The 26,138-nt window shown below is 35.6% G+C and overlaps 1 protein-coding gene across 2 annotated transcripts in view; it reads left to right on the forward strand.

The window, feature by feature from the left end:
* The first annotated feature begins 689 nt into the window (after positions 1–689).
* The window catches only part of LOC137013298 (glucocorticoid receptor-like), a 74,583-nt gene continuing 49,134 nt past the window's right edge, over positions 690–26,138 (forward strand). Inside the window, exons 1-2 of one of the 2 annotated variants that reach the window (XM_067376985.1) lie at positions 690–1,704; positions 2,683–3,740. In XM_067376985.1, coding sequence (XP_067233086.1) covers positions 2,692–3,740 — 1,049 coding nt within the window. In that variant the 5' untranslated portion in view covers positions 690–1,704; positions 2,683–2,691. The remainder of the gene's footprint in view (positions 1,705–2,682; positions 3,741–26,138) is intronic. The other variant, XM_067376984.1, reaches the window with a different exon arrangement.

A 26,138-nucleotide genomic window follows, 5' to 3' on the forward strand; every position in this document is an offset into this window, starting at 1 on the left:
AAAATGTGCTTACCATGCACAGAATGCAGAAATAGTATAGGAGCAGTATAGGAGCAACACTGCTGTAATGTCTGAGCAAACAGCGTGTGACTACATACACTCCTTTTTTCTGTTTACAGAACCAATTAGTTGTTGATTTATTACAAGCAATATATGTTGCACACCATTTCAGCCCATTTTATCTCCCATTTTGTCTTTTATCTATCAATGATTAGATACTTAAAAAACTATAATCAGGCATAGTTATAAATGAGCTTAATGGCAATAAAATGAATGAGAAAATGCTTTTTGTTTCATTTGCTGTTGACACGCTGTGCATCCAGTCACTTGGTTTTAGCTAGCAAAGTGATAATCTTCCTTTTCAGCTTGTTATTTATTTATTTTTTTTTAAAATCGCATTGTAATTCAATATATAATTTCAGGACACTTTGGTACAGTCTACAGTCATCAGTTGGCAATCTTCTGCTTTTATTTTCTTCTGTACCTTTCAGCAATTTGGGAACTTTGTTTCTATCATTATATCCTACACGATAGTCGCACATTTACTGGAATAGTTTAGTAGCCTCTAAATGCATCGTATGCAACATGCAATATTTTACACGTGACACGAGGCTACGAATATTGACATTAAACTGACCCCTTGTGCGCATGTCGCTTTCTCTTTACTCAACAGTCTAAAGTCTCACCTTTTAAATTTATCTTTATTGAGCAGATGTGGACTAGCAAGCGGACATGATGCAATACTGGACAGCTGTTATTCGTTTTATCCTAAGATAGAGACGGAATAACCAAAGGCTATTCTTTCTAAATTCGCATTTATTCCGCGAATGTGCCCTTTGCCCCTTTATTTAGCCAACGGACTGAACTGCGCCATCCTGAAATCTTTTCTCGTACAGTCTTCAGGTCGTGTATATATCTGAGATAACAGAGTTCGTTGTAAGGCGCGTGCAAAAGTTGCGTTATGATGTATGAAAGTTGCAGCGCTCGCGACTGCTAATGTGCATTAGCTAGCGCGCTCGAGGTCGCAAACGACTCCGTCTAATCAAACTCTGAAGTACAAAACGCTTGTGGACAGTCTGTATACCGTGTCGTCTGTTTAAAATGACATAGAGGGAATGACATAAGCAGTGCAGGCTACACACGGAGTGACCGTTTCTGTTTCGACCGCATCCAAATGAAGCGGCGGTGTTTGTGTGTTCGGTGACACTTTTGACATTAGCATCAGTGTCAGCTCGTTTGTCGATTCGGATTAAGCTTTTATTGTGATTTGTATTCGCATGGCTAGAGGGTAACGTTAACTTGTACTGGAGTTTTGTTTTTTTGTTGTTGTTGTTGGAGGGGCGTTTACCGTGTTGAAGCTAGCAGAAGCTTTTTGACGGGTAGATCACGGGCTGTCGGGAGTTTGACAAGCAGCTTATGTAATGCTGGCGATTCCCCGCTCGACCTCAAAAGACGAATAACAACGAGTATTCAGAGCGCGGCTAAGTTTATTTCGTGACACGACTTGTATGCGTCGTCATTACGGCGCATTTTGTTGCGTTTGCGACTCGCTGCTGTTGAAACGCTGTCGAAGCTGCAGCGCGTCTTGTCAAATCTATTTACCATGCGGGAAGTTAAACGAGAAACTATTGTGAACACCATCTAAACGCACGAACAGCTTTGGACTTGTGTAGAAATGCATTTTTCGTCTTAAATCTCGTAAAGGTAAGTCTGTCTCATGTACTTGGGGTCATTAGCTTTCCATGCGTGTTGAATTGCATTTAAAATCACACACACTCTGCATATATATTTTTTATTGTTTTAATGTTTACATACCTTGCAATTTCGAATAACAACCCATATAGCTGCTCCTATATAGCTTTATTTTTTTTTTAAATGCGTCATTTGGGCACTCCTGGCCTTTTTTAACGTTTAAACCATAATTGTTTTTAATTCTCGTTAAGTAATTTAGTGTTTATTGGCATTCTGTCTGATGTTTATGTATGTTTAGCAAGTACATTAAAGCGGTTTGTCAGACTGAAGTTTATTTTGGACGCAGTAGCCAAGTTCAACCGACAGGTGGCAGCACTGCGGTGCATCGACTAATGCGTTTGGAGGATTTGTATGAGTTTTAATGTCTCTACGTGCCTCAAGCCTTCATTATCTGAGCAAACAATCGCCTCATCAAGCTCCATTTTGTGGGATGAGTTTGTATGCTTTGCTGTAGTTTTATAAAACGACAGAAATCATTACTGCTGTATGCAGACTATTGATTCAAATAAGTTGTCAGGAGAAAAAAACAAAAGCTCGTACAAGGGTCAAAGACAACTTAAAATGGTTGTTCAGCTGAAAAGTGTTTAAAATTTGCATGACCAAATCGTAATATCACCTCAAGAGAGCTTTGGTGGCAGCAAATGTATAGAAATGTGGTTTCATATTATGTTGTTTAATTCTGTTTGGAGCTGAGAGGAACTTCAGGTGGGAGACGTACTCTATTCAAAGTCTGAATGTGTAATATTTTCTGAGTAACTCGGCATCATGAAGTAGAATATTAAAAGCTTAGGTTTATACCTGCTTTATTTCAACATAAGTGCTATGTGAAATACTATAACTTAATAGCAACTCCTGCTTCGTTTTACATGTAAACAATGTCGTGTTTTCATAAAATTAATTGCCTTTGTCATCTTTCTGTCTACACAACAGGACTGAGATATGGACCGTGGACTAAAACGCAGCAGTAACGATGCTGAGAATTTAACTTTTGGGGAATGTATCGAGAGAGGCCTCGTACCGGAAATTGGTGTCAGTGTGCCCACTTTAAATACATCAAAAGATTTCTCAAACGGACTGAGCGGTAGTGACGCTCAAAGAGGTCTGTCTATGGTGGATCCATCCTTAATGGGAAGTAACATACAAGAACCAGATGTTAAAGTATTTAAACACTTAAGAATGCAGCAGCAGCACCAGCAAAAGGGAAAAGAGCCCCTTAGTCTCAACATTGGGGAGAACTTTTCACTCTTGGACGAGAGCATTGCAGACTTAAATCGTGGTTCTGGCATCCAGCCACAGGACACTTTTACAATGAAAATGGAAGAACTGTCCCCCATGGAGAAAGATAGGCTGGACTTTCCACCCTATGGCCAGCTGGAGAAGGAAATGGATGGTCACGAGAGGGTTATTGGAGACAACACCATGGACATCCTAAAGGATCTGGACTTACCCGACTCACTCACTGACCTGAATGAGATCTACGTTGCCGACGAGGCTGCCTTTCTCTCCTCGCTGGCAGTGGATGATGCCCTGCTGGGAGAAGGCAACTTGCTGAAGGATACCAGCTCTGTTGTCACTGGCAACAGTGCAGCCTGCACAAATGTGAACGGCACAAGGAAACGGCAGCAGATGGTGGAAGCCAGTGTCAACATGCCGGTCATAAAGACGGAGAAAGAGACAGACTTTATCCAGCTGTGTACACCGGGTGTCATCAAACAGGAAAGTGAGAGGCGGAGCTACTGTCAGATGTCAGGGATGGGTGGGTCTCACGGTGGGCCCACCACGTTGGGAGATATGGGTGGCCAGGGATACCACTATGGAGCCAACACCGCCTCAGCTGTGAGTTTACCAGATCAGAAACCTCCGTTCGGCCTGTTTCCTTCCCTACCCACCATGAGTGACGGCTGGGGTAGAGGAAATGGATATGGAGATTCATCTGGGATGCAGAGAGCCAATGAGACAGTACTTCAGTCCACCTATCCATACAGCAGGTAGGACTGACTTTTTTTTAAAGCTGTTGCTTTATGATTAGTATGATGGTTATATGGATAAACAGTGAATAATTTCATCTAAAATGAAATGAGGCTAAGGTCGTGCAGATCATTTTGCATAATTGCCTGTTTTAACACAAGGTTCCTACAGTCATGGAACTTATGCAAATTTTAAAATTGTGATTTCCAGGCCGGAAAAAGTAATGGAAATGAATCAAATCTTTTCTGTAGTGAATGTAAGTTTTGTAGTTATGCTGAGCTGTATAATATTTCATCAGCTGATGAACATTATGGAAAATTCTGGGCATTATCTTGCTGAATGTGGGTCATATCGACAAAATGCAGTTTGAATTTTGAAAGACATGCCAATTGTGGGACGAGATTTCTTCATCATGCACAACTTACTCGGGAATTTTGAAATTGTAATTTCCAGACTTTGAAAAGTTAAGAAAATCAATACACTTTTAAGAAGTCTAAAACGTTTTATAAAGTTTTTATAGTGAATATAAACTAAAATGTTTCACTGGCAAAAATAGCATTTTGTGGGTGTAATTTCAATAATAATGACATTAAAAATCGTTATCCAGACAATCGTTGAAGTCATGATGGCAGGTTACTTTGGAAATGTAGTAGGTTACAGGTTAGAAGTTACCCTATTTAAAATGTAATAAGTAGTGTAAATATTTCAATAACTTTATTAAAGCAATGTAACTAATTACATTTGATTACGTTTTGATTTCCAGCACTGGAACTAAGTTTTATCACTCGCCATGGTCGTAACTCTCAGACAGATTGTAGCACAAAAACAAGATATTTTTATCATTTTTTATCTCACATTTCTTATTTTTTCTCAGAATTGCGGGCTATAAAGTTACAGTTGCAAGTTATGAAGTCAGAATTGTGAGATAATTATGTGCAGTTACCTTGTTTTTGTTACATACTTATTAAGTATTTAGATTAAGTTACAAAACTTGGGTAATCTAATGAAAAAAGTTGTGTTTTATGTAATCTGTTGTGAAATACATTTTAAAAGTAACCTACCCAGCTTTGTTAAAGGGTTAGTTCACCCAAAAATGAAAACAATGTCATTCATTACTCGCCCTCATGCCGTTCCACACCCGTAAGACCTTCGTTAATCTTCGGAACACAAAGTAAGATATTTTAGTTGAAATCCGATGGCTTCGTGAGGCCTTCATAGAGAGCGATGACATTTCCTCTCTCAAGATCCATAAAGGTAATTTAATTCAGTTCATGTGAGTACAGTGGTTCAATATTAATATTAAAAAAGTGACGAGAATGTTTTTGGTGCACCAAAAAAACAAAATAACGACTTATTTAGTGATGGCCAATTTCAAAACACTGCTTCAGGAAGCTTCTGAGTGTTATGAATCAACGTGTCGAATCATGATTCGGATCACGTGTCAAACCGCCAAACTGCTGAAATCACGTGACTTTGGTGCTCCTAACTGCTGATTCGATACACTGATTCATAACGCTCCGAAGCTTCATAAAGCAGTGTTTTGAAATCGGTCATCACTAAATAAGTCGTTATTTTGTTTTTTTGGCGCATCAAAAATATTCTCGTCGCTTTATAATATTAATATTGAACCACTGTACTCACATGAACTGATTTAAATATGTTTTCAGTACATTAATGAATCTTGAGAGAGAAAATGTCATTGCTGGCTATTGGAGGCTATTGTCATTGCTGTCATTGGAGGCCACACTGAGCCATCGGGTTTTAACGAAAATATCTTAATTTGTGTTCCGAAGGTCTGACGGATGTGGAACGGCATGAGGGTGAGTAATAAATTACATTATTTTTATTTTTGGGTGAACTATCCCTTTAAATTACGTAACTCCATTGCATGTAACTACACTGTAAAAAGAATTGTTGTTTTAACTTAAAGTAAGTTACCTGGTTTCCTTAAAATTTTATAGTTCATTTAAGTTAAAAATTTGAGTTAATACAATGAAGGCGATTGGTTTAATCAACAGAAACTCAAAATATTATGCTATCTGAACCACTGAAGTTGATTTGACAACAGAACAAATGTTGTGATAACACTGTTGGAGTGATTCTCTGTTTACCAGACTCATTTGCCTTGTAGTATTCTTTGAAAAACTGGCCACCAAACATCTCATAACTGCATGATATTAATAAAGCTGTTGTTTGCAGCTTTAATTAGTTGAACAGAGCATGTGCTGGTCGGCTTCTTCTCCCAGGAGCCCACGTGTGCTGATCTGTATTGGTGCGATGCCTGTCCAAAGCAAACACATGGGCCTTGTGGAGCTCCGTTGGCCCAGAATGGCACACACTCGCTCCTCTTTGAGCCTTTTTTCAGGAGGCTTTAAGCATTAATAAAATCACAGAGTGGAACTCTTGACCGCTATTGCTGTTGCTGGAGTTTGCAATATTGTTTTTCGGTGAGTGTGGAGAGGACTAGAAGCTATGAGTCATTATGTCATAAAATTCCCTGAGTACTGGAAATTATATACAAGTGTGTCTTGACTCTTGAGCAATATTACTTGGCTATTTGGGGTTTAGTTTTCAGGTGAAATGAATATTGGCGTTTTATGGCTAGCCTTCTTGGCTTAGATGTAAATTTATACGCTCTGGGAGATCCTAAAAGATATGGATTTTCTTGACCTCCCGCTTATGCTTTTTGTTCATGTTTCTGATCTGTATGTTTAATAACGATAACTGCCAAGGTAAAGCATGAAAAAGTGACTCATTTTTCCCATCTAAATTGATCCACCGTTTCATTTGCGCTAGAAAAACCTTTAAACTTTTCCCATTGGCTGTCCTGAATGTTAATCTGGCAGTCTACTTAGAAAGCCAAATTAGAGATATCTGGGTCAGCATGATTCTGTCACTAAACCAACTTGGACTGTTTAGTGCTCTGTTAGGGGAAACTTATCAGTGTTAGTTACCTGACATCTCCCCTGACTCATTTTTTTTATGGACACATCTTTGTATTAATGTTCCTGTATTAGTTTAAACTTTTAAGTAATATCTGCCTTAGGTGTGCTATTTTGCTGTTGTTTTTCATAGACTTTGTTGTTATGAAGACATTTAAGATTAAAGTCTGAAAATCTCCCTGACCTACACTGATTAAATGCGCTCAAAATGTAAACGGCAGTGATGCCTGCATCATTATATTTGCATACTGAATTACGATTGGTCTTCCTTGTTACACCAGTTTGTGTCCTGAATTGTTATTGGTCGTCTTCCTTGCATATTTAACCATTTATAGCTGTTTTTTTACACTGCGCATTTTGTGTGCAGCAACCGAAAATAGACATGCTCTGACAACAGCAAAGAAAAAACTAAAACTATTCTTCAAGTGTCTTGCAAGCACTAGTATTTTTGTTGAGGAAATGCATATCTATTTTTACCCATGTTACCTTTAAAAACCCACCAAGACAATTTTTGATTTTATAAACATTTCTACTTTTTTAGATATATTTTTGACCAGTTTGCTTCAAATGATTTACCAGTCATTCTCAAGATTGTGATTTGCTGCTGAAAAGTGATGATAAATCAAACATGTTATACATTCTCATTCACATGTAACAGGTCAGATAAGAGGTGGGCCATACTGATCTGTTGATCAGGTTTTACTCACAGTGGCACACAATGGTACAGCTTAAATAGCCAGTGGCCTTTAGTTCACATCACAGCCATGAATCATTTGCTCATTTGAATTAGAGGTAATTTGACACTTAGTGGGACAGAATTCATTTGACTTCCCTGAATTCAAGATGAGTCATAAACATTTTTGGTCCATTTTCCTCGAAGAGTAAGACTGTACATTAAAATTAAAACTTTGAATATTCATCAAATTTAAATGAAAAATTCACATTTGAATGCAAACGGTACATTTGAATGTTAGGTGTGTGTTGGGCAGATGTACAGTACCAGTTAGAAACATGAGACATGTTGGTGACATAGGTGAAGTGGTTAATATTATTATTATTATTATTATTTTATTTATTTATTTTTTACCTATCCAGTTCAATTCAATGCATCAAGACTGCATTGTTCTTTCAGAACATGAACCCCAGTACAAAGAAAATTGGTTACACAAAAAAACAAACAAACAAACAAAAAAAACATAATGGAAAGTTCACACGGAATGCGTTTTTTAATCCACTTCCTTGTGTTTCACATTTTTAAGTGCAAAAATGCATTCTGTGTGAATGGCCCCTTAAAAAGTGCTGCCTGGGACTTTGATTTCTGGAGTGTCGATGTTGAAATTGCTGACAGTTTTCGTGTTTACATAATACTGTACATAACACTGTCTGTTGAAGAGTTGCCAAAGCTTATAATGGGCTTCTTTTTTTTGGTAAATCGCATTAAGAAATCACAGGTCACGGTTTGTGTTTTTTTTTTTGCTGCCTTATTTTTAAAAAAATATGTAATTTTACAAACTTTGTTGAGTGCATAAGCATAAGAGGTTTCAAAGCTAACAAAAGTCTCTAATAATACTTACTAAACAAACAGTTATAATAATAATGTATTATTAATGACAGCAGTCCTTTAATGTACTTATGCAGTGCAGCTAGAAAACTTGGCCTAATATTTAAAACAGTAATCACTTTAAACATTGCCAGTGAGTAATGTTTGACTTTGACTTCGCTTTATTAACTTTAGCTGTTTCCTAAATCACACCTTTGATAATCTAATGCCAACATCTCAGTTCTCAGGTTTGTTTCAACTTGTTTTCCAATCTGAATCAATGGAATTTCCAACAGCAGGCCTTAATACTAGTAGCTGTCTCATACTTCAGCAGAAAGAAATATCTTGTCCATACCGGTCGGTTCTGCTCTCTTTCCTGTGGGCAACATACCGGCATGTTTGTTGCTTCCCTTCACGTCGACTGTCTCAAACTGCATTTAATTTGGATATTAATTCTCCCCAGATGGATGTTCTCTGGAAAGGTCAAAGATAGTCTAGGTCTTCTGCAAAGGAGTCAAACAGTTGTTTATAGCTGTTGAAATTCTAATAAATATCTTGTAATAAATCAGTGTAAATGATATCTCTGCATCTAATAATAATTAGTTGAACTTGACAGGGTTATAAACCCTTCATAGAATATTATAGGGTATACATTAGAGGTCTGCCAATATCAATCTTTTAATTTAACAATACCGAAAACTAAGACAAACTATTTTTAAATCAATGTATTGACAGAAAAAAATAATTTATTTATTTTTAATTAATCAAATACTAGTTATTACAAAAAAAAATGTCTCAGGTTGCGTATGCAACACGGTTCCCTGAGAAGGGGAAGGAAATGCTGCATTTTGGTGTTGATGCTATGGGGAATGCCATAAGCATGACCGGTGTCTGAAGCATGTGTGAACACTAGCGTTGTAGTCAAGACCACTTAATCTGAGACCAATGCGTGTTAAGACCAACACAATTTGCTGCCCATTTTCAACTTGGAAAGTGCCCAAGCAGCATCGTATCATTACCTTAAGGGGTTGAGATCAAGACAAGACCGAGATCAAGTCAAGACCAAGACCACACTAGCACTCCTCAAATTCATCTGAAAGATCCACATTTACTGCCTGAGAAATGTCTTATTTTTAATCAATAAATACAATTAGAATACACTATATAGAGCTGTTACCAATCAAACAAAATTCATCTTTGCACAGTGGAGGTTGCACAGAAGCTGCATCTGAAACTGGTAAAATTATAAATGCATAAATAATGTTAAGAATAATGTTTTAAAAATAAAATTTAGTTTATTGAATGTTTGAATAAAAGCAATATCATGTTTGCAATTGTGCTCAAATTTGTGAAAACAGCTCTCCTGCCCTTGTGATATTGCTTAATTATATCATATGTTTTTTTTTGGCTATCATATCTTGAATTTTGTGGGCATTTGTATCATTTTTGATGACATTTTTGACACAATCCCTCAATAATTTCTGACCCAGCACATCAGTATAAATAAATCAAATTAGAAACAAGTTATTGATTGCGTTTGAAGCATACTGGCAATTTAGTGATATCCCCACAGTTGTCTTGAAACAATATCCTGAGTCCTGTTAGTCTGAGACAGAGACGAGACGGAGTACAAATGCGGGCGAGACCAAGACAAGAACAAGACCTTCAAAAAATGGTCTTAAGACCAAGACCAGTCTCAAGTACTACAATACTAGTAAACACACCAATATTCTTTGGCAGACGGCAGTCCATAACAATATAGAACCTTCCAGGACAACCCATGGATTTCTAATTCAATTATATGCATTCAATATGCCAGTATTTGATCATTCTGAAAAGTTTATAATTTATAAATAGCCTCTAGTGTTTTTTGCGGTGTTCATGTCTTAGTATTTATTTTAGCACATTTTTGAATCTACCTTTTTTGATATTCTCATTTTTGTGTATGTCACTTGTTAATTTTATTTTATATATAATATATAGTAAAATATGTTTTAACAGTTTTCTGTCTCTCAGTTTATTATTCACCAATGCTCAAAGGATTATAGTGATGTAATCTACTCCTATAATCCAGTGTATGTCATAGAATGACAGAAAAGGTTTGCTTGGAAAGCAGATGTCTCTATGAACTGAAGAATATTTCTGCTTGGAAATGAGACTCATTCCTCCAAACACTGCCCAAATGCATAATGCATGAGTCAGGCGAACGGTGAATAATTAGTGTTTCTTCTGAAGCTGCGACTTTACACTTTCCAGCAGATCGCTCTTACTTTTCTGCTGTGGTGGGACTAATGAAAAGATAACCATAACATCTTTGCCATTATTTTTCTGATAATTATTTTTCAAGCAGTGTTCTCTGTTGACAGTAGTGCTGTTCAATTATTTTATTATTATCATTTAACTTTTTTGGCCTTTTTTATTTCTGCTGGATGGAAACTGTGTGGAAAGGTGACATTAATTATGGGATCAGAAAATGAGCCAGATTCAAACTTGCAGGGTCGCATGAGCAACCTAACTAAGCCACTGCTCTTGAATATATGATCAAATTTGTAAAATGTCTGCGTAACTGATCAGAGAAAAACAAGTCCTTTCAGACACCTCATTCTTTATTCAGTACTCATTATTTTATGTACTCTGTGAAATACCTGTGTTCCACCATCTTTTACGACCTAAAAAAATGGGTACTTGTTTTAAATTCTGGTAATTTTTAGTCCATTTTAGTCTGTATTTAGATAAGAGCATTTAAACAATTATTGATACAATTGTTTTTTTAACATGTATAATAGAGCCACACTAGTAGTCAATAAAAGATCACTATCTCGATTCAAACACCCACACAATCTTATTCCTAAATGATAGCGATTTGACTGTCTATTAAACCTTTGCCAAGTACAATCACAGCGTATTCAAATCTGTGTTAGCGCTGCTGCTGACCCAGAGAGAGCAGTTGTCCTGTATAAGTTTGAAACAGTTTCACAAACCGTCTTTTCAACCACACAGAATCATTATTTCTGTGTTAAAATAATTCTAATTATCACAGAAGTAAAGGGAGAAAAGCTTATAGTTCAGATGTAAACAGCGAAGTCTATGGTAGCAATCAAAACAGAGTAAATCACCTTTAGAAAGTAACTTGACGCTTCAAATATAGATTGTATCATATGCATCGTTACACCAGTAGGTGGCAACAAATGACTGTTAAAATGTTTTTGTCATTGAATCATTCATTCAAACCATTTTTATTTTTATTTTTTAATAATAATAATTCAGATTAATTAAATATTTTTAAAATAGATGGCAGCAATTAACTAGGGGTGTGACGAGACGGGTATCTCACGAGACGAGACGAGACTCGAGATTGAGTTCACGAGACGAGACAAGATGGCGAAATACGTCACTAGAAAAAATTGTCCGCAGGTGTATTAAAACTAGGTGTATGTAACTAATCATCTTGTAATGAATGTCATTTCAGTTCGACTTTCTGAGTATGAATTATCATTTGCAGTAAAAGACAACAATACTCAAGTACTGTAAAAGGTTTTGCCACTAACTCAACTGACTTCTCTTCTGTATGATTTCAGTCTCTTCAGGCCTTACTGTACATGATTTATGAGCTTCTACAACCTTTGACCTCCTAACTGAACTCCATTCCACAAATAGAAATAAAAACAGTATAAATAAAAATGGTAACACTTTACAATAAGATCTCATTTATTAACATTAATGTATTAACCAACATCAACTAACAATGAGCAATATATTTGCTACAGTATTTATTAATCTTTGTTTATGTTAGTTGATAAAAATAGTCATTCATTGTTAGTTCATGATAGTTCACAGTGCATTAACTAATGTTAACAAATGAAACCTTATTGTTTGTGCTTAATAAGATTAAGAGAAAACTGTTATTCGTTTTTATGGTAACACTTTACAATAAGTGCAACCATAATCACACTCAATATTCAAATAAGACCAAATTTTTCTTTGATACAGAGCTAAGAGATGGTTACAACTACACTGCCCAGCCTAAAATAGCTTTCATACTGAGAGATATCTGTATTCATCAGGGAGCCGCTTTCAAAATGAGGGGTATTGAAAACGCGTTTGAATGCGTGCTTGTTTACTTTCACTTTCAGCGATCGCGCGTAACTCTGTAAATATGGAGCGGCGGCGACCGTCATCCAACTGAATTAAATGTTTTTTATTTAAATGCAAAAAAAAAAAAAAAAAAAAAAAACGACAGTGGAGGCGTAATGTAAACGTAGCGGTGGCATATTCTTTCTTAATCATCCTAACATTCTGTCATGGCAACACCACAAGACTACTTTTCGCCTCGACGAGAAATCTCGTCACAGTTTAGTCTCGCGAGATCTCGTCAAACCCCTACAATTAACATTTTGTCAGAACCTGTAGTAAATTACATTATTATTACATTAATAGATCTTTTTTATTTTTTTTATTTTTAAATCGTGGTTTTTTTTTTATATATATTATTTGATTTTCTCCTTTTAGAGTTTTAAAGAAACTTCAGTAGCTTCAGTAGTTTTTATTTAATAATGATGCATGTCCTGTATGAGTATGAATAGCTTGTACATGGCCCTGTCTAATAGCAGTTAGTGGGGCAAAATTTTCCTGCAAATCTTATTTCTAGGAACAGATTGTTTGATGCAAAGCGTTCAAAAAAGCCTATTGTACAGTAGAACACGACAAAGGGAAATGGTACAGTTTTCTGAGCAGTGGAATGTGGGTGACATTGGGGCCACCTGCAATCATGCATCCGTTTTTGACTGCTTTTCTCATTCCATTTATGCAATGCAGTACTTGTTCAGCAGGAACAGAGATGTCAGTAGTGTCTTGTGCACAACATGCACTTCAATTTCTGCAGATGCACTGTGCAGTCTGTGATTTAATGCATAAGTACCACCAAAACAACAATAGCAATGTACAGTGAGAGATTTACAATATTTATTCTAGATATATTCAAGAAGATAGAAGTCATTACTTTTACAAATAGTTTTTCAGAAGAATTTGATATGAAAATTAGAATATTTTCTAATAATCTGTTTGTTTGCATTTACATTGCTTAATGCATTATACACTATTTTGACATCATATTTTTGTCCTATGCTATGGGTATCACTATGTCAACCGTTGCAATTTTGAGAGTGAATCCCACATTTATATGATGTTTGTTATATCGATCGTATCATATGTTATGTTATACGATATAATATGTGATGCAACATATATGATATGATATTATCATGGTACTTAAGGCAAGATACAACATCATTGCGATTTGAAACATTTTGCGATATGCAGAGTATTGGGATAACATATTGTGATATTCCCTTTTTTCAACTGCAAATGTACCCATAGTAAAACTTTGTCCACATATTATAATTATTATTTTATTTTTTGATCTAATAACAAAGTTGTCAGACTGTTCATTTAACATCTTCATATCTATTTCCTTAGTCCATTCCTAATTCATTGCTTTTTCCCTTGTATTTTAGACATTATTTTTAATAGAAATTAAACATTTTCGCGCATTTCAAGTCAGTGTATTTGTTTTTACAATGCATATTGTTTTAAGCAGTTTTACAAAGAACAGCCTTAGGAGCCGTTCACACGGAATGTGTTTTTCTATTGTAATGCGCTGCTTTTCCATTGTTTTTCTATGTAAACGTGCTAGACGGACGTGAATGACCATTATGCTCACGTCTTTTGCTGTGCATCGCACATGAGCGGCATGTTTTTAAGACGTTGTGTGAAGTTAAAAGAATTGCAACTTTTACGCGCATCGCCAGTCATTAATGTCAGTCCCAAAACAGTGGACCAATCAGAAAAACTCGGAGGAGGGGCAAGTGTTGTGAGCTTCTGTTTACAGTAGCAAGTTAGCATGGCAACGGTTTTATTTGACGGCAACATGGCGGAGGAGGACATAGCCAGTGCAATTATTTTCTTTTTTTCTATGTCAAAAATAGTATCTATCTAGTCTGCTGTTTGCCTTCTGTTATTTCTGTTATTGCCATTATTGCATCACGTCTCAAAAGTGACATTCTGTGCTGTGGTTTAGGGTTTTTTTGTCCTCTCCTATTTTAATGATCTAAGTGGATAGTCTAAAGCGCATGGCACAAGTGCACTTAGGGCATGTCCGAATCCACTTTTGCTAGTTTAATGATGTGAAAAAGGGTCGGCGCGCCAGGTGCGTGGACCAAAAGTGTTGTCTCTATTCTCTTAATGAGTAATGGGTGTGTTTTGACCGTAATGTGCAATAAACTAATCAAAGACTCATCTCCCATTCCTTTTAAAAGCCAGTTGCGTTTGTGCCATGGTGGATTCGCTATTTACATGGCGGACTTTGCAAGCAGAAATACTGAATGCTTCTCTAGCTCTAGCTTTACTTTAGAGCAGGTTTCAGTTGGTCAATGGCGCAGTCGTTTTCAGTTGCCTCAAAATAGCAACACGCCAACAATGTGCCTGAATACTCCTTGTTTTTAGACCAGCACGCTCATGGGTGAACAAATGGACGCAAATGTATTTGCTATTTAAACAACGTGGCGCAGGACATGAAAATGATAACTGCGTCGGGCTGAAACTAGCAAAAAACACTTGCGTCACACCTGCTGCCACATGTATGATAGGGCCCCATGTGTTCGCTATCACAATTTTTCTAAAATGTAAACAAGTTCTTTGCTGTTGCACTATACTATACACATCATTTGGGGTTATTTGGTGTCTGGTTTTTTTTTTGTTGTTTTTTTTAGAAAGACACCTAAATTTACCTAAATTTAAGACACCTTGCAGAAAATACAGTTTTGTGAGAATCACCCTTCAATCTGATGGTTTACTTTGACAATCTATTGCCCTTAGCTATACATGGTGTTTTTGGTTGTGAAAAGAGTAGCCAGAATATTCAAATAAAACTCCCCTTTCCACAAAAAAGTGGAATTGGTGTTCCACGAAATGGAGATAAAGTCACATGGATTTGAATTAAAGGTAAACATGAAGATGAGTAAATGATGAATTTTCATTTCTGGGTGAACTATTCCTTTAAGATCTACGGTCTCGCTCTGCTTTTCAAGTGGGAGTCCTTGGCCTGATTTCCTGGCTCCAGTAAAAGCATCTGCCCTCCCCTCAATATCATTGGAGGAGGAGTCGAGCTGTACTGTAAGTGGGCTTGGAGCCAGCTGGACTAAAGTTGCAACTTCACCCTCAAGCTTAGTGAATTCCTCCCCTCTCTGTTTGTTTTGAGATTTCCAGAAGCTTGAGATGGATTTGCTATGGGGTGCCGAGTTATTGCACTCTATTGAATGCAGTACCTGAATCCTGTGGAAATCTCATTGGCAATTCAGCACTTTTCATTGGAAATTGATTGAGTTGTGAATGTGTGTTAGTTACACACTAACTGTTTTGTTTTTTTTCCCAGACTTAAAACCCAATCTAAAGATTGGTGCTTAGACAGATGTCCTCTGCTCTTAATAATAAACTGTAAAAGATGTTCTCTCTAACGCAACCATATGCTGCTGTACAGAGAAAGGAAGAATGCTATCCTTTGGACTGGATTGCCTCACAAAGATCAAACTCTTAAAGTTTAATTTGAATTTTAATTCATTTGAATTTGAATTTTTCAGGAAAAGTGGTCCAGTAAACCTTATTAATATCAGCATAAAATGCTGTCCAATATAATAAAAATTACAAATTACACTGTTGCTAACAAACTTGATATTTGAGGCATAGCATACTATGGTCAGTTTTTTTTAAAGCTCATATCTAGAGAGTGGTGTGTCTGGTGGCTAATATATTGCCATTATGATACACAATGATAACATATAAAATTTTATATATATATATAAAGCAGTGTGAGGAAAATAGATGACCCAACCACGTTTAAGTTCAAAGTCTTGACGCACTTTTATACCTTTGATGTAACAGTCGTAGACCTCTTTGACGTTCTTCACCGAGCGCTTAGATATACATGGGAGCATTTGAAAGCATATATTAGGGATCCTCTGATAGACGCCCGTGTATATCTAAGCGCTTGAAGAACGTCAAAGGGTCTGTTTGCGCCTGGTGACTTCATGTATTTTCTCTGATCGGATAGCTATCTGATCGTGAAAAGACCAGTTCTAAATGCCTAAATGCCTAAAAACGCATTTGAGACGGATTTAAATCCGATCGCTCAAACCACTTCAGGAGATGGTCTGGGACGCATTCCAGTCAAAACTGTCTATGCTCAGTCTAAATGCATCTGGTTGTTGAAACTACATATGTAAATTTTACTTCTCCCAAAAATACTAAAACTGAAACATGTGAGAGTCAGATATGACAACGCTACTGCATCACACATCGCCGCAGATCTCTTCAGCAAGCTGACGCACAAACTGCCGCATATGAAAGTGAAAGTAAGTCGCAGACGCATAACACACAATTATCTTCATTAAAAGTAATGAGACCTTATACCAGTGCTGTTGCCGCTCTCTCCTATTGCAGTCTTTCATTTTGAAATTAAGTGATGGTCAATAAAATGCACCTCATATTTCTTGCTTTTGGTGACGTGAACTCTATTAAATGTACATATAAGATCAGATTTATCCGTTAACCTGCACTTAACCTTTTCACGTGCATTTTGTTTTCATATTAAGACCAATATTGCGATGTATCATTATAGGATTGTCTAGCGATATATCGATTATCGCAGAATTGCTGACTCGCGATATTATCGTTATCATGAGCCATTTATCGTGATCGTATCATGCATTTCACATTTTGAATATGACCTTCCAAGGCGGCCCTTTGAGCTCTTTTGGCATCTTTACTAGATAAAATCGCATAGTTATATGGTACTTAATTATGGCAAAGGTAATTCACAGAATCTGATTCTGTTTCTCAATGCTTGCTAGAAGCAGAACAAAAGCTAGAAGTAAAGCATGACAGAGATAGCAACAGTTACTAAGGAGGGCAGGACTTAGCAGAGGAGGACACATTATAAAGAGATTCTTTCCTTTCAGGGGGATTTGTAAAGTCATTGGAACACGTTGCACAACCTTGAGAGAAATATTACACACAGAATTATACTGGTTGAAACATCTTTACTATCTACTAGGAACACATAATGAATATTGAATTATTAAATTGCAGAAACCTCTCTTAATAAGAAGCTAACGAAATCTATCTCTCATACAGAATGTTATTTCTCTTGCTCTCTATCCATTTGTCTTTCAGGCCTCTGTGCATTTTGTGGCCTCTTTCACATGTAATTATTGTCAAGGTTCTGTTCTGTCCTGGCAAAGGTGAATTAATGGATTTTTGCACTGCTACAGTGATTTTTTTATTTTTATGAACATCTCTGTCGTGTTCTTGACCTGTGACTGTAGAGAGCAACATTTAGCCCCTAATTACACTCCACTTAGCTTTGTTTTTCTCAGCGCTAAATGAGAGATGTTTTTTCTCTGCAAAATTAGTTTTCCTCTTTTGGCTCAAAAGTAGAAACTAAATTACCTGCATCAGAAAAAGTACATATTTGACTGAAAAGAGAAAAGTAATATGACATTTTCTTTTTTTGCCTTTAAAAAAAAAAAAAAAAAAATACACTTTAAGCAGCAACAAAGCACACTTGGTCTGGTGTGATATAATAATATATATAATATAATAATAATATTTTTTATTATCATAGCACAAAAAAACATCTTAAACGTCTTAAAAGTGTAAGCAAAAACATAATGGAGATGTAATAATACATTTTGAAGTTTTAATACAGGTTAAGAAAGAGATTGTGGTTTTTATAATCAGTAAACACTGCTTTTGTCATTTTTTTAAAAGATGGTCAGAATTTGTCACCAAAAAAGTCATTTGGTTTTAACCAAACTTTCGGTTATACCGAATGAATATATTTTGAAACAATGCTAACAGGCTGCTATCTCTCTAGCTAGTTAGTTAGCTTGCTAGCTATCTAGCAAAAGCACAATCAAACATTTTATATTTAGTTCAAGTTTTTAAAATATTACAACATTTTCCATGTTTTATAGCGGTTGTACCGAATGACCTGATGTTTCGGGACATGCGTATAATCAAGTGAAAACATGAATTTTTCAAATAGTTCGAGATTTAGTTAATTTGCTTCACAACCATGTGGTCCTTTGCAAAGTTCTGAATGATGTCATTTCCTGTCACATGATATTGACCGCATGACTTGATCCAAAATGTTCCCTTTATATTGGTTACTCCAAATGACATCAATGAAATTAATTTTTCCGGACATTCTTTCTCATAACAAAGCAACAACTTCTACACATAATTTTAATATCCTTTTGCACTGTTTATATATGATGATATAAAATAATGCAATAATAATAATAATAAAACATAAATTTATTACATTTTAAGATATTTTAATCACAAATGAAATGGCTGTATTGGCCTTTGGATGGTTAAAGCGAATTACCTTTTGACACGTCAAAATCTTTAAAATACCTTTATAGAAAAATCCAAAGTATGTAAGGTAGTTCATCTAGATCTCTTTTATTGAATCCAAAAGGTTTTAATTATCCTTTTGGATTAAATAAAAGGGATCTAGTTGAACTACCATACGTACTTTGGATGTCATACACTATTTTGCCAAAAGTTTTGGAACGCCAGCCTTTACGTTCACATGAACTTTAATGACATCCCATTCTTAATCCGTAGGGTTTAATATAGAGTTGGCATTGCACTTGGTGATGTAAGGCTTGGATGCAGCTGGAAACCCATTCCATGAAGCTCTCTACACACTGTTCTTGAGCTAATCTGAAGGACACACAAAGTTTGGAGATCTGTAGCTATTGACTCTGCAGAAAGTTGGTGACTTCTGCGCTCTGTGAGCCTCAGCATGCGCTGTGATTTTACGTGGCCTACCACTTCGTGGCTGAGTTGCTGTTCCCGATTGCTTCCACTTTGTTATGATACCACTAACAGTTGACTGTGGAATATTTAGTAGTGAGGAAATTTCACGAATGGACTTATTGCACAGGTGGCAACCTATCACGGTACCACACTTGAATTCACTGAGCTCCTGAGAGCGACCCATTCTTTCACAAATGTTTGTAGAAGCAGTCTGCATGCCTAGGTGCTTGATTTTATACACCTGTGGCCATGAAAGTGATTGGATTGGAGGGGTGTCCCAATACTTTTGGCAATATAGTGCATCTTTCTTTTTAATTATTATTTAGGCTTTTGGACAAACAAATGACCTGTCACGACACCATTGACCCATTTCTTCTGTTGCACTGCAAAAAAAATAATAATTTTCTTAATCAGCATTTTTGTCTTTTTATTATTATTATTATTAAAATATTTAAACAACCTTAAAATAGAGCAATTGAGAAACAAAACTAATTTTTTGGGTAATTGTAAATGTAGGGCTTTTTAAAGAATATATTATTATTATTATTATTATTATTATTATTATTATTATTATTATTTTACCACATTGCCTGATTTGTGCTTGTTTAAAGCATAAAACGAATGAAGCTTTTGCTGAGAAATAATTTTTAACAAGGAAATAAGTGTAAAAAAATATTTTATCATAAATTTATCTTGAGTAGGCTACTGTGCTTCTCAAGTAAACCTTATTTAACGGATATATATATATATATATATATAGGGATGTCCCGATCACGTTTTTTTGCCCTCGAGTCTGAGTCCGAGTCATTTGATTTTGAGTATCTGCCGATACCGAGTCCCGATCCGATACTTAATAGCCTACATAAAAAAGAATAAAGAAGAGCGAAAAAACAGATCCAGGAACAGTGCTTTTCAGGTTTTTCAGGTATTCAGTTTTCAAATAGTAATCAAATATAAAATATCACTGCATATTATCTTTACTGTATAAAATAAATAAAGATTAATCATTATTGAAGTTACAAAAACTATTCAGTCAAGAGCAGTGAGTGATTTCTTTGTTTTTTGTTGTTTGATTTAACATTAAATACAGGCAGCAGGAATAGTTGATTTCCCTTTAAGACATGCACGATCCAGTACATATACTGTTCCACATGCGCTGTCTTTCTCGACTAATATACGTTTGCTAGGATACTCGCTAGGACGGGCATGTTGACATAATTTTTGTATGAATGTGGCCGCCGAAGCGCAAGACTTGAAAGAGAACTCAGTATTTGCGCGCTGACTGGAATAAGCGTGTGCGCGCTTCGGAGGAGCGCACACAAATCTTCTCACAGCGCGTGCGAGTTCTCTTTCGCGTCTTGTTCTTGAAGGTTTAAATCAGCAAGGCTTAAATGAGTTAGTTTAAATACAGACAGCAACGTGTGCTGTTCAGGTCTCACCTGCGCTCGCACGCTATCAACACCCGGGTGATGACGGCGTAAATGACTGGACATTAAAGCAGACGGCACTCGCAGTTAACAGTTTACAAAGAGTGACTGTTTTGTCCACGCTTTCTGATTATCGTTGTTGTAACGTTTTGTGCATCCATCGACTGAAACATACATTATCTGAACTCTGTCTGTTTTCCACGTTGCTATTTTAAACAAACCATATTAACCAATAGATGCGTCGTCATTCGAGATGGACCACAGTGCAAGTGCGTACCGTAAGTGGAGAACTGTATGGTTTGATTTTTTTTACCGAGAACCGTTGCACCCCTAATACATATATATCCGAGTCCTGATCGGGAGGTAATGTCCGATTCCGATCGAGTCTGAAACCACATTTCATGTGATCGGATCTGGACATCCCTAAAATATATATATATATATATATATATATATATATATATATATATATATATATATATATATATATATATATATATATATATATATATATATATATATATATATATATATATATATATATATATATATATATATATATATATATATATATATATATATATATATATATATATATATATATATATATATATATATATATTTATATATATATATATATTTATATATATATTTATATATTTATATATATATATATATATATATATATATATATATATATATATATATATATATATATATATATATATATATTTATATTTATATATTTATATTTATATTTTTATATTTATATATTTATATTTATATTTATATATTTATGTATTTATATATTTATTTATATATTTATATATTTATATATTTATATATATATATTTATATATATATATTTATATATATATATTTATATTTATATATATATATATATATATTTATATATATATTTATATATATATATATATATTGTATGTATTTATATTTATATTTATATATTTATATATATATTTTTATTTATTTATTTTTTTATTTATTTTTTTTAAAAAAAAGGCATATTGCAAATTGAGAAAATAATGTGGAGAATAAAACAAAATTATAAAATAAAATCATATTTGAAAAGCTGAAAACAGATCTATAAGCTGTAGAACTATAAGTGCAAGAGCACCAGTTATTGATTTTAATGCAGGTCTCCTCCACTGATGCATTGGTTGCCATGGTGAAGCTCAGGGTCTTGTGAATGTTCATGTTTACCTCTGATGACTTCCTGTCTGTTCTCAGCTTTTATGTGGTCATCACTCTAGCTGGTGTGAAACTTCCATGAATGCCACACTATCACCTCAGTCTGTTTCATACCACGATAAGCATCGGCCTTATACGTGAGAGTCTTCTGTTTGATCATGGAGCTGGTGCAGTTTATCTCGTCTTTGATGCAGAATTGATATATCAGATATTTCAGTTTTGTGAAACACACAGACATGCTGCATTGAAACGGTAACACCGTTTCTACACCAGACGCAACTTTTATCGCACCGCAACAGCCAAAATCTGTCTCCACTGAACGCGACAAGATGACCATTGGAAAGCACTTGGACTACGTCAGAAATAGAACAGGGGATCCGTTTACTGTCGGGAATGCGTCGCGCCACATCCAGCGTAGACAATATCATTGATTGTAATGGGTTTTATTGTCTTTTGTCACGTCGCGCCACTCACATCCGGTGTAGACACGGTTTAAGAACGCGAACTTGAAATGCACATTATTTGATCTTATTTACATCACTAGTTCAATGTTTGTTATTCTTAAATTTGCTTAAATTAGATTTTTAAATTCAGTTTTTGCTTTAGTTTCCGGTTGATTTGTTGAGTTTTCAAACAGGTTTCCTCAAACGTTCTCCCCATCCGCCATTGGTTTGACAAACAAAGGAATGAAAAAAAAATTCATCTTAAATTGTGAAATAAAATAATGTGCCAACAGTTCCATTTCTACCACTGGTGCAACCAAATAATCTGTTAATAAATAATCGGATTGACTGCTCAATCGGAATTAAATTTCAATCAGATTGGAAGGTGTGGTTTATTCCTTTTTTAATCTGATCAAGAGGACATGTAAACACTTGATCGAATTGAAAAAGCTTGTGACATATAAACGCACACATCAACCTGATCACTTTATTTTGCGTTCATGTAAACTATGTTCAGATTCATTAATTAAATCAAAATGTGTTCATGTAAACATAGCCACTGTCTTGACTGTTCATTTCTTATTTCATATACTGTGTTTTTTTTTTTTGCTGTATGGAAGGCAAATCAACTTCATGATATGACTACATGTCAAATGTAATGCAATGGCAAACACATTACATCAGATCTTCTGAAACCCCATTGTGTGCAAGCTGGAAAGTATTGCGCTATTTTTAAGTATTTCGTGGTAGAGATTATTTCCTGTTGCTGCATCTTTCTGTTGAAGATTTCATTGATGTTCATTAAAGGGGTCATGAACTGCATTTTTTTTTTAATATATAATGTTCTCTGAGGTCCACTTATAATGTTATCAAGATTTTTTCATCAAAAACATCCTAATGTAGAAGTAATAGGCTATTTTCTATCTTGTTTTTGACCCTCTCTTTCAAACACTCTGTTTTGAGGGGCATGCCACATTTAAGACTTTGAAGTAAACAGCCACTGCTACGATTGGGTAACAGTTTTGTATATTTAAAAATTATTTTCAAAGTCCCGGCCATTACATGTGTGGAATTGTTTTAAAACTTTGTGTTGAAAAATATCTTGTTACATAGTTGAAACAATTTGCCAACAATGTGAGACATTTATGCATAATAAGTCATTGTTGTGGTGTGGATGTCGCTCACTGAAGCTTTTATTCAGGATTACAGCGAATGGTCACATCTACATTTTTCAGTTTGCCTAATTGAATTTCTGTGAATTTAATTGTATCAATTGTGGCAACAGTCTGATTACATGGGCTCGATCAGAAATAATATGTTGAGTTAATGGAAAAATGTTTACCAAACATTTGGTCCAATTAAATATTTTCAATTGTAGTAGCAATTGTTTATTTCTCACTGTCCCAAAAGAAAAAAAAAAAAACATACATTAAGCAAAATACAGAACACAGACAACAGGGTTGACATTTATCACATCTCTTTATTAACAAGTCAATTCCAACACAGGGTATTTGGTGAAAATACCTCATTTTAAATAAGGAAAAACACTGAATACATTCAAGAAATCTTCTGCATAATAGGATGTAGTGAAGAAAACTTCAGCACAAAAAGTGGCACTGCATAGGTTAAAAACCTGCAAATAAAAATGAAAATTAACAAAAGTTCCCCTACATCACATCTGGCAAGTGACAGAACAGAAGTTACGAGGATGAGTCTTGTGTCAGTCGATGTAGATTTTGCTTTATCGTTTATTTTGTTGTATGTAAAACTATCCAGCTTTCAGGACTGCTTAAAGTTATTGACATGAGCAAAAAAAGAAAAAAGAATGGATTAATAAGAAAATTGGGTTGATTTCGGGTTGGCACACCAACACCCCCAAAACACCCCCCAGATTTTTGGATGACTTTTGACTGGCCATTGGGCTACTTTTGTTGTGCAGACCTGGCAACCCTGATCTTCAGCACCGGCTGGTTCGGCTCCGCTCGCTCTGCTGCGAATACACATTTGAATTCTCCATACCAACGGTTTTCCTCAGGCAAAATGGCTGCCGTCGCATCATCCAGGTGGATTCTGCACATTAGTGGTGGTTGAGGAGATCCCCCCCTTCCATATGTAATGCGCTTTGAGTACCCAGAAAAGCGATATATAAATGTAACAAATTATTATTGTTTTGAAGTTGGAAATTTTGGTGGAATTGACTTCTACATTGGGATTAAATCACTCGCATATGCGACTGAATTTCACTTCAGGTGACTAAATAATGCCCTTCATTAGTCGCCAGCTAATAATTGGTGATTGAGTTAGCAAAGAATAAGTTTAGCACAGATGTATTTTCACTGCGTTTTGTCCAATAACCTCTTTAGTTCGCCTACACACTAGAACACTTTGACAAGAAGGAATGCATAAGCTCATTTAGAACCATTCTAAATATAAATAAAACGGAAATACAAAGAGTTGGACAACAGAGAGCTGTGATTCTCAGCGTTCTCTGACACACTGTGAATTCAAATGTGAAGAGAGAGAAAGCACGAAACTTACCAGGTAGAATTGATGCACTACATGTAAATTATATAATTATTATTATTATTATTATTATTATTATTATTATTTATTTATTTATTTATTTATTTGTTTGTTTCTTGTTAAAATGAAGGAGTTTGGAATGATCACCATCCAGTTTATTTTCAGCAACGCAGTGAACACAGGCAACCTGATAAATAGTCATGAGCCCATCAGCTTGTCAGACCTTAGCACATTTAATATAATATATATTTGTGTTTGAAAGGTGAATGTAAGTCTGATGGGTTTGGATCGACATGAGGGTGAGTTAAAGTTGACAGAATTTTCATTTTTGGGCGAACGAACTGTTTAAAACCACAACGTTATCCATTGGTGATCTGGGCAACTTGGCATAACAAGCAGGAAGAATTATGAGAAATAAACGTAATCACAAATTGCTTTGTCACAGAGTATTGTAATCTGGTGCAGGCCAACAAAGTACATTTATACTAACTGTTTTGCAAGCTTGTTCCAGAAGAATCTTTGACTCTTTTTTATCCTTTCGGTTTCGTTTGAACATGCCGCCTCATGGGTAGAGATGGTGGGTGGATGTAAAGCATGCCATGCACTCATGAAGAGCGATGCATCCTCCACTGATGTGACCTCTTTTCCATTTCCTCTCGCACTGACCTGTCACTTAAAATCCTTTTCATGACTGTTAGATCAAACAAAGACTTCAAACATTAAATGTTTCACTGAGGTGGAATGTTGCAATATCTCATTAATAGCATTTTGAGGTTTATCAGCGTGTTGTTGTGTCTGTACAAACACATGTTGGTTACAGGTGTGTAAATGCTTCCAGCCGCTTTCAGGGCAGCTGAGGACATAGACTTCCTGCATTTTACTGCCCTTCCTGAGGGCGTGCCAGGTGGGCTGCTTGGGACTGATGATGATGCTCGGGTTGTTTACAGCAGGCAAATCCTAACTAATAAAAAATGCTAATAAAAGACAAACGGTGGTGAAGAACGTTTTTCATTTGTGTCTTTCAAGTAAGAACCGGTACTTGTCCAGTTGTGGTATGAAAGTTGGAGTACTCGGGGTTATTAGAGTTTTGAAAAATGTATTTGTTTTCATTTTTCAGATATGTGTTTTTGTTTTCAATTTCTGTAGATCTGAGGGGTATTGCACAAAAGTAGAATTAAGAAAGCCAGGATAACAGAAAAAGCGTGGCTTGACCTAGTTTAATCAGTGCATCCTGTCTTAGTCCGTTGCACGTTTGCTGAGGCAGGATTAGTACGTGCAGCTATGTCAAGCCAGGTTTAGGTAGTTGGGATAAGTGCATGTTCATGGCATTCTTAAACAGACCACAGGATCGATCACAGAATCGATGATGCAAAAATGGATAAAACCCGTGAGCAACAGCTTCTAATGGAAACATATGAAGAGGTGAAACATTCAATCAATGTTGCCGACT

Source organism: Chanodichthys erythropterus, chromosome 22 (assembly GCF_024489055.1).
Source record: "Chanodichthys erythropterus isolate Z2021 chromosome 22, ASM2448905v1, whole genome shotgun sequence".
Classification (NCBI taxonomy): Eukaryota; Metazoa; Chordata; class Actinopteri; order Cypriniformes; family Xenocyprididae; genus Chanodichthys; species Chanodichthys erythropterus.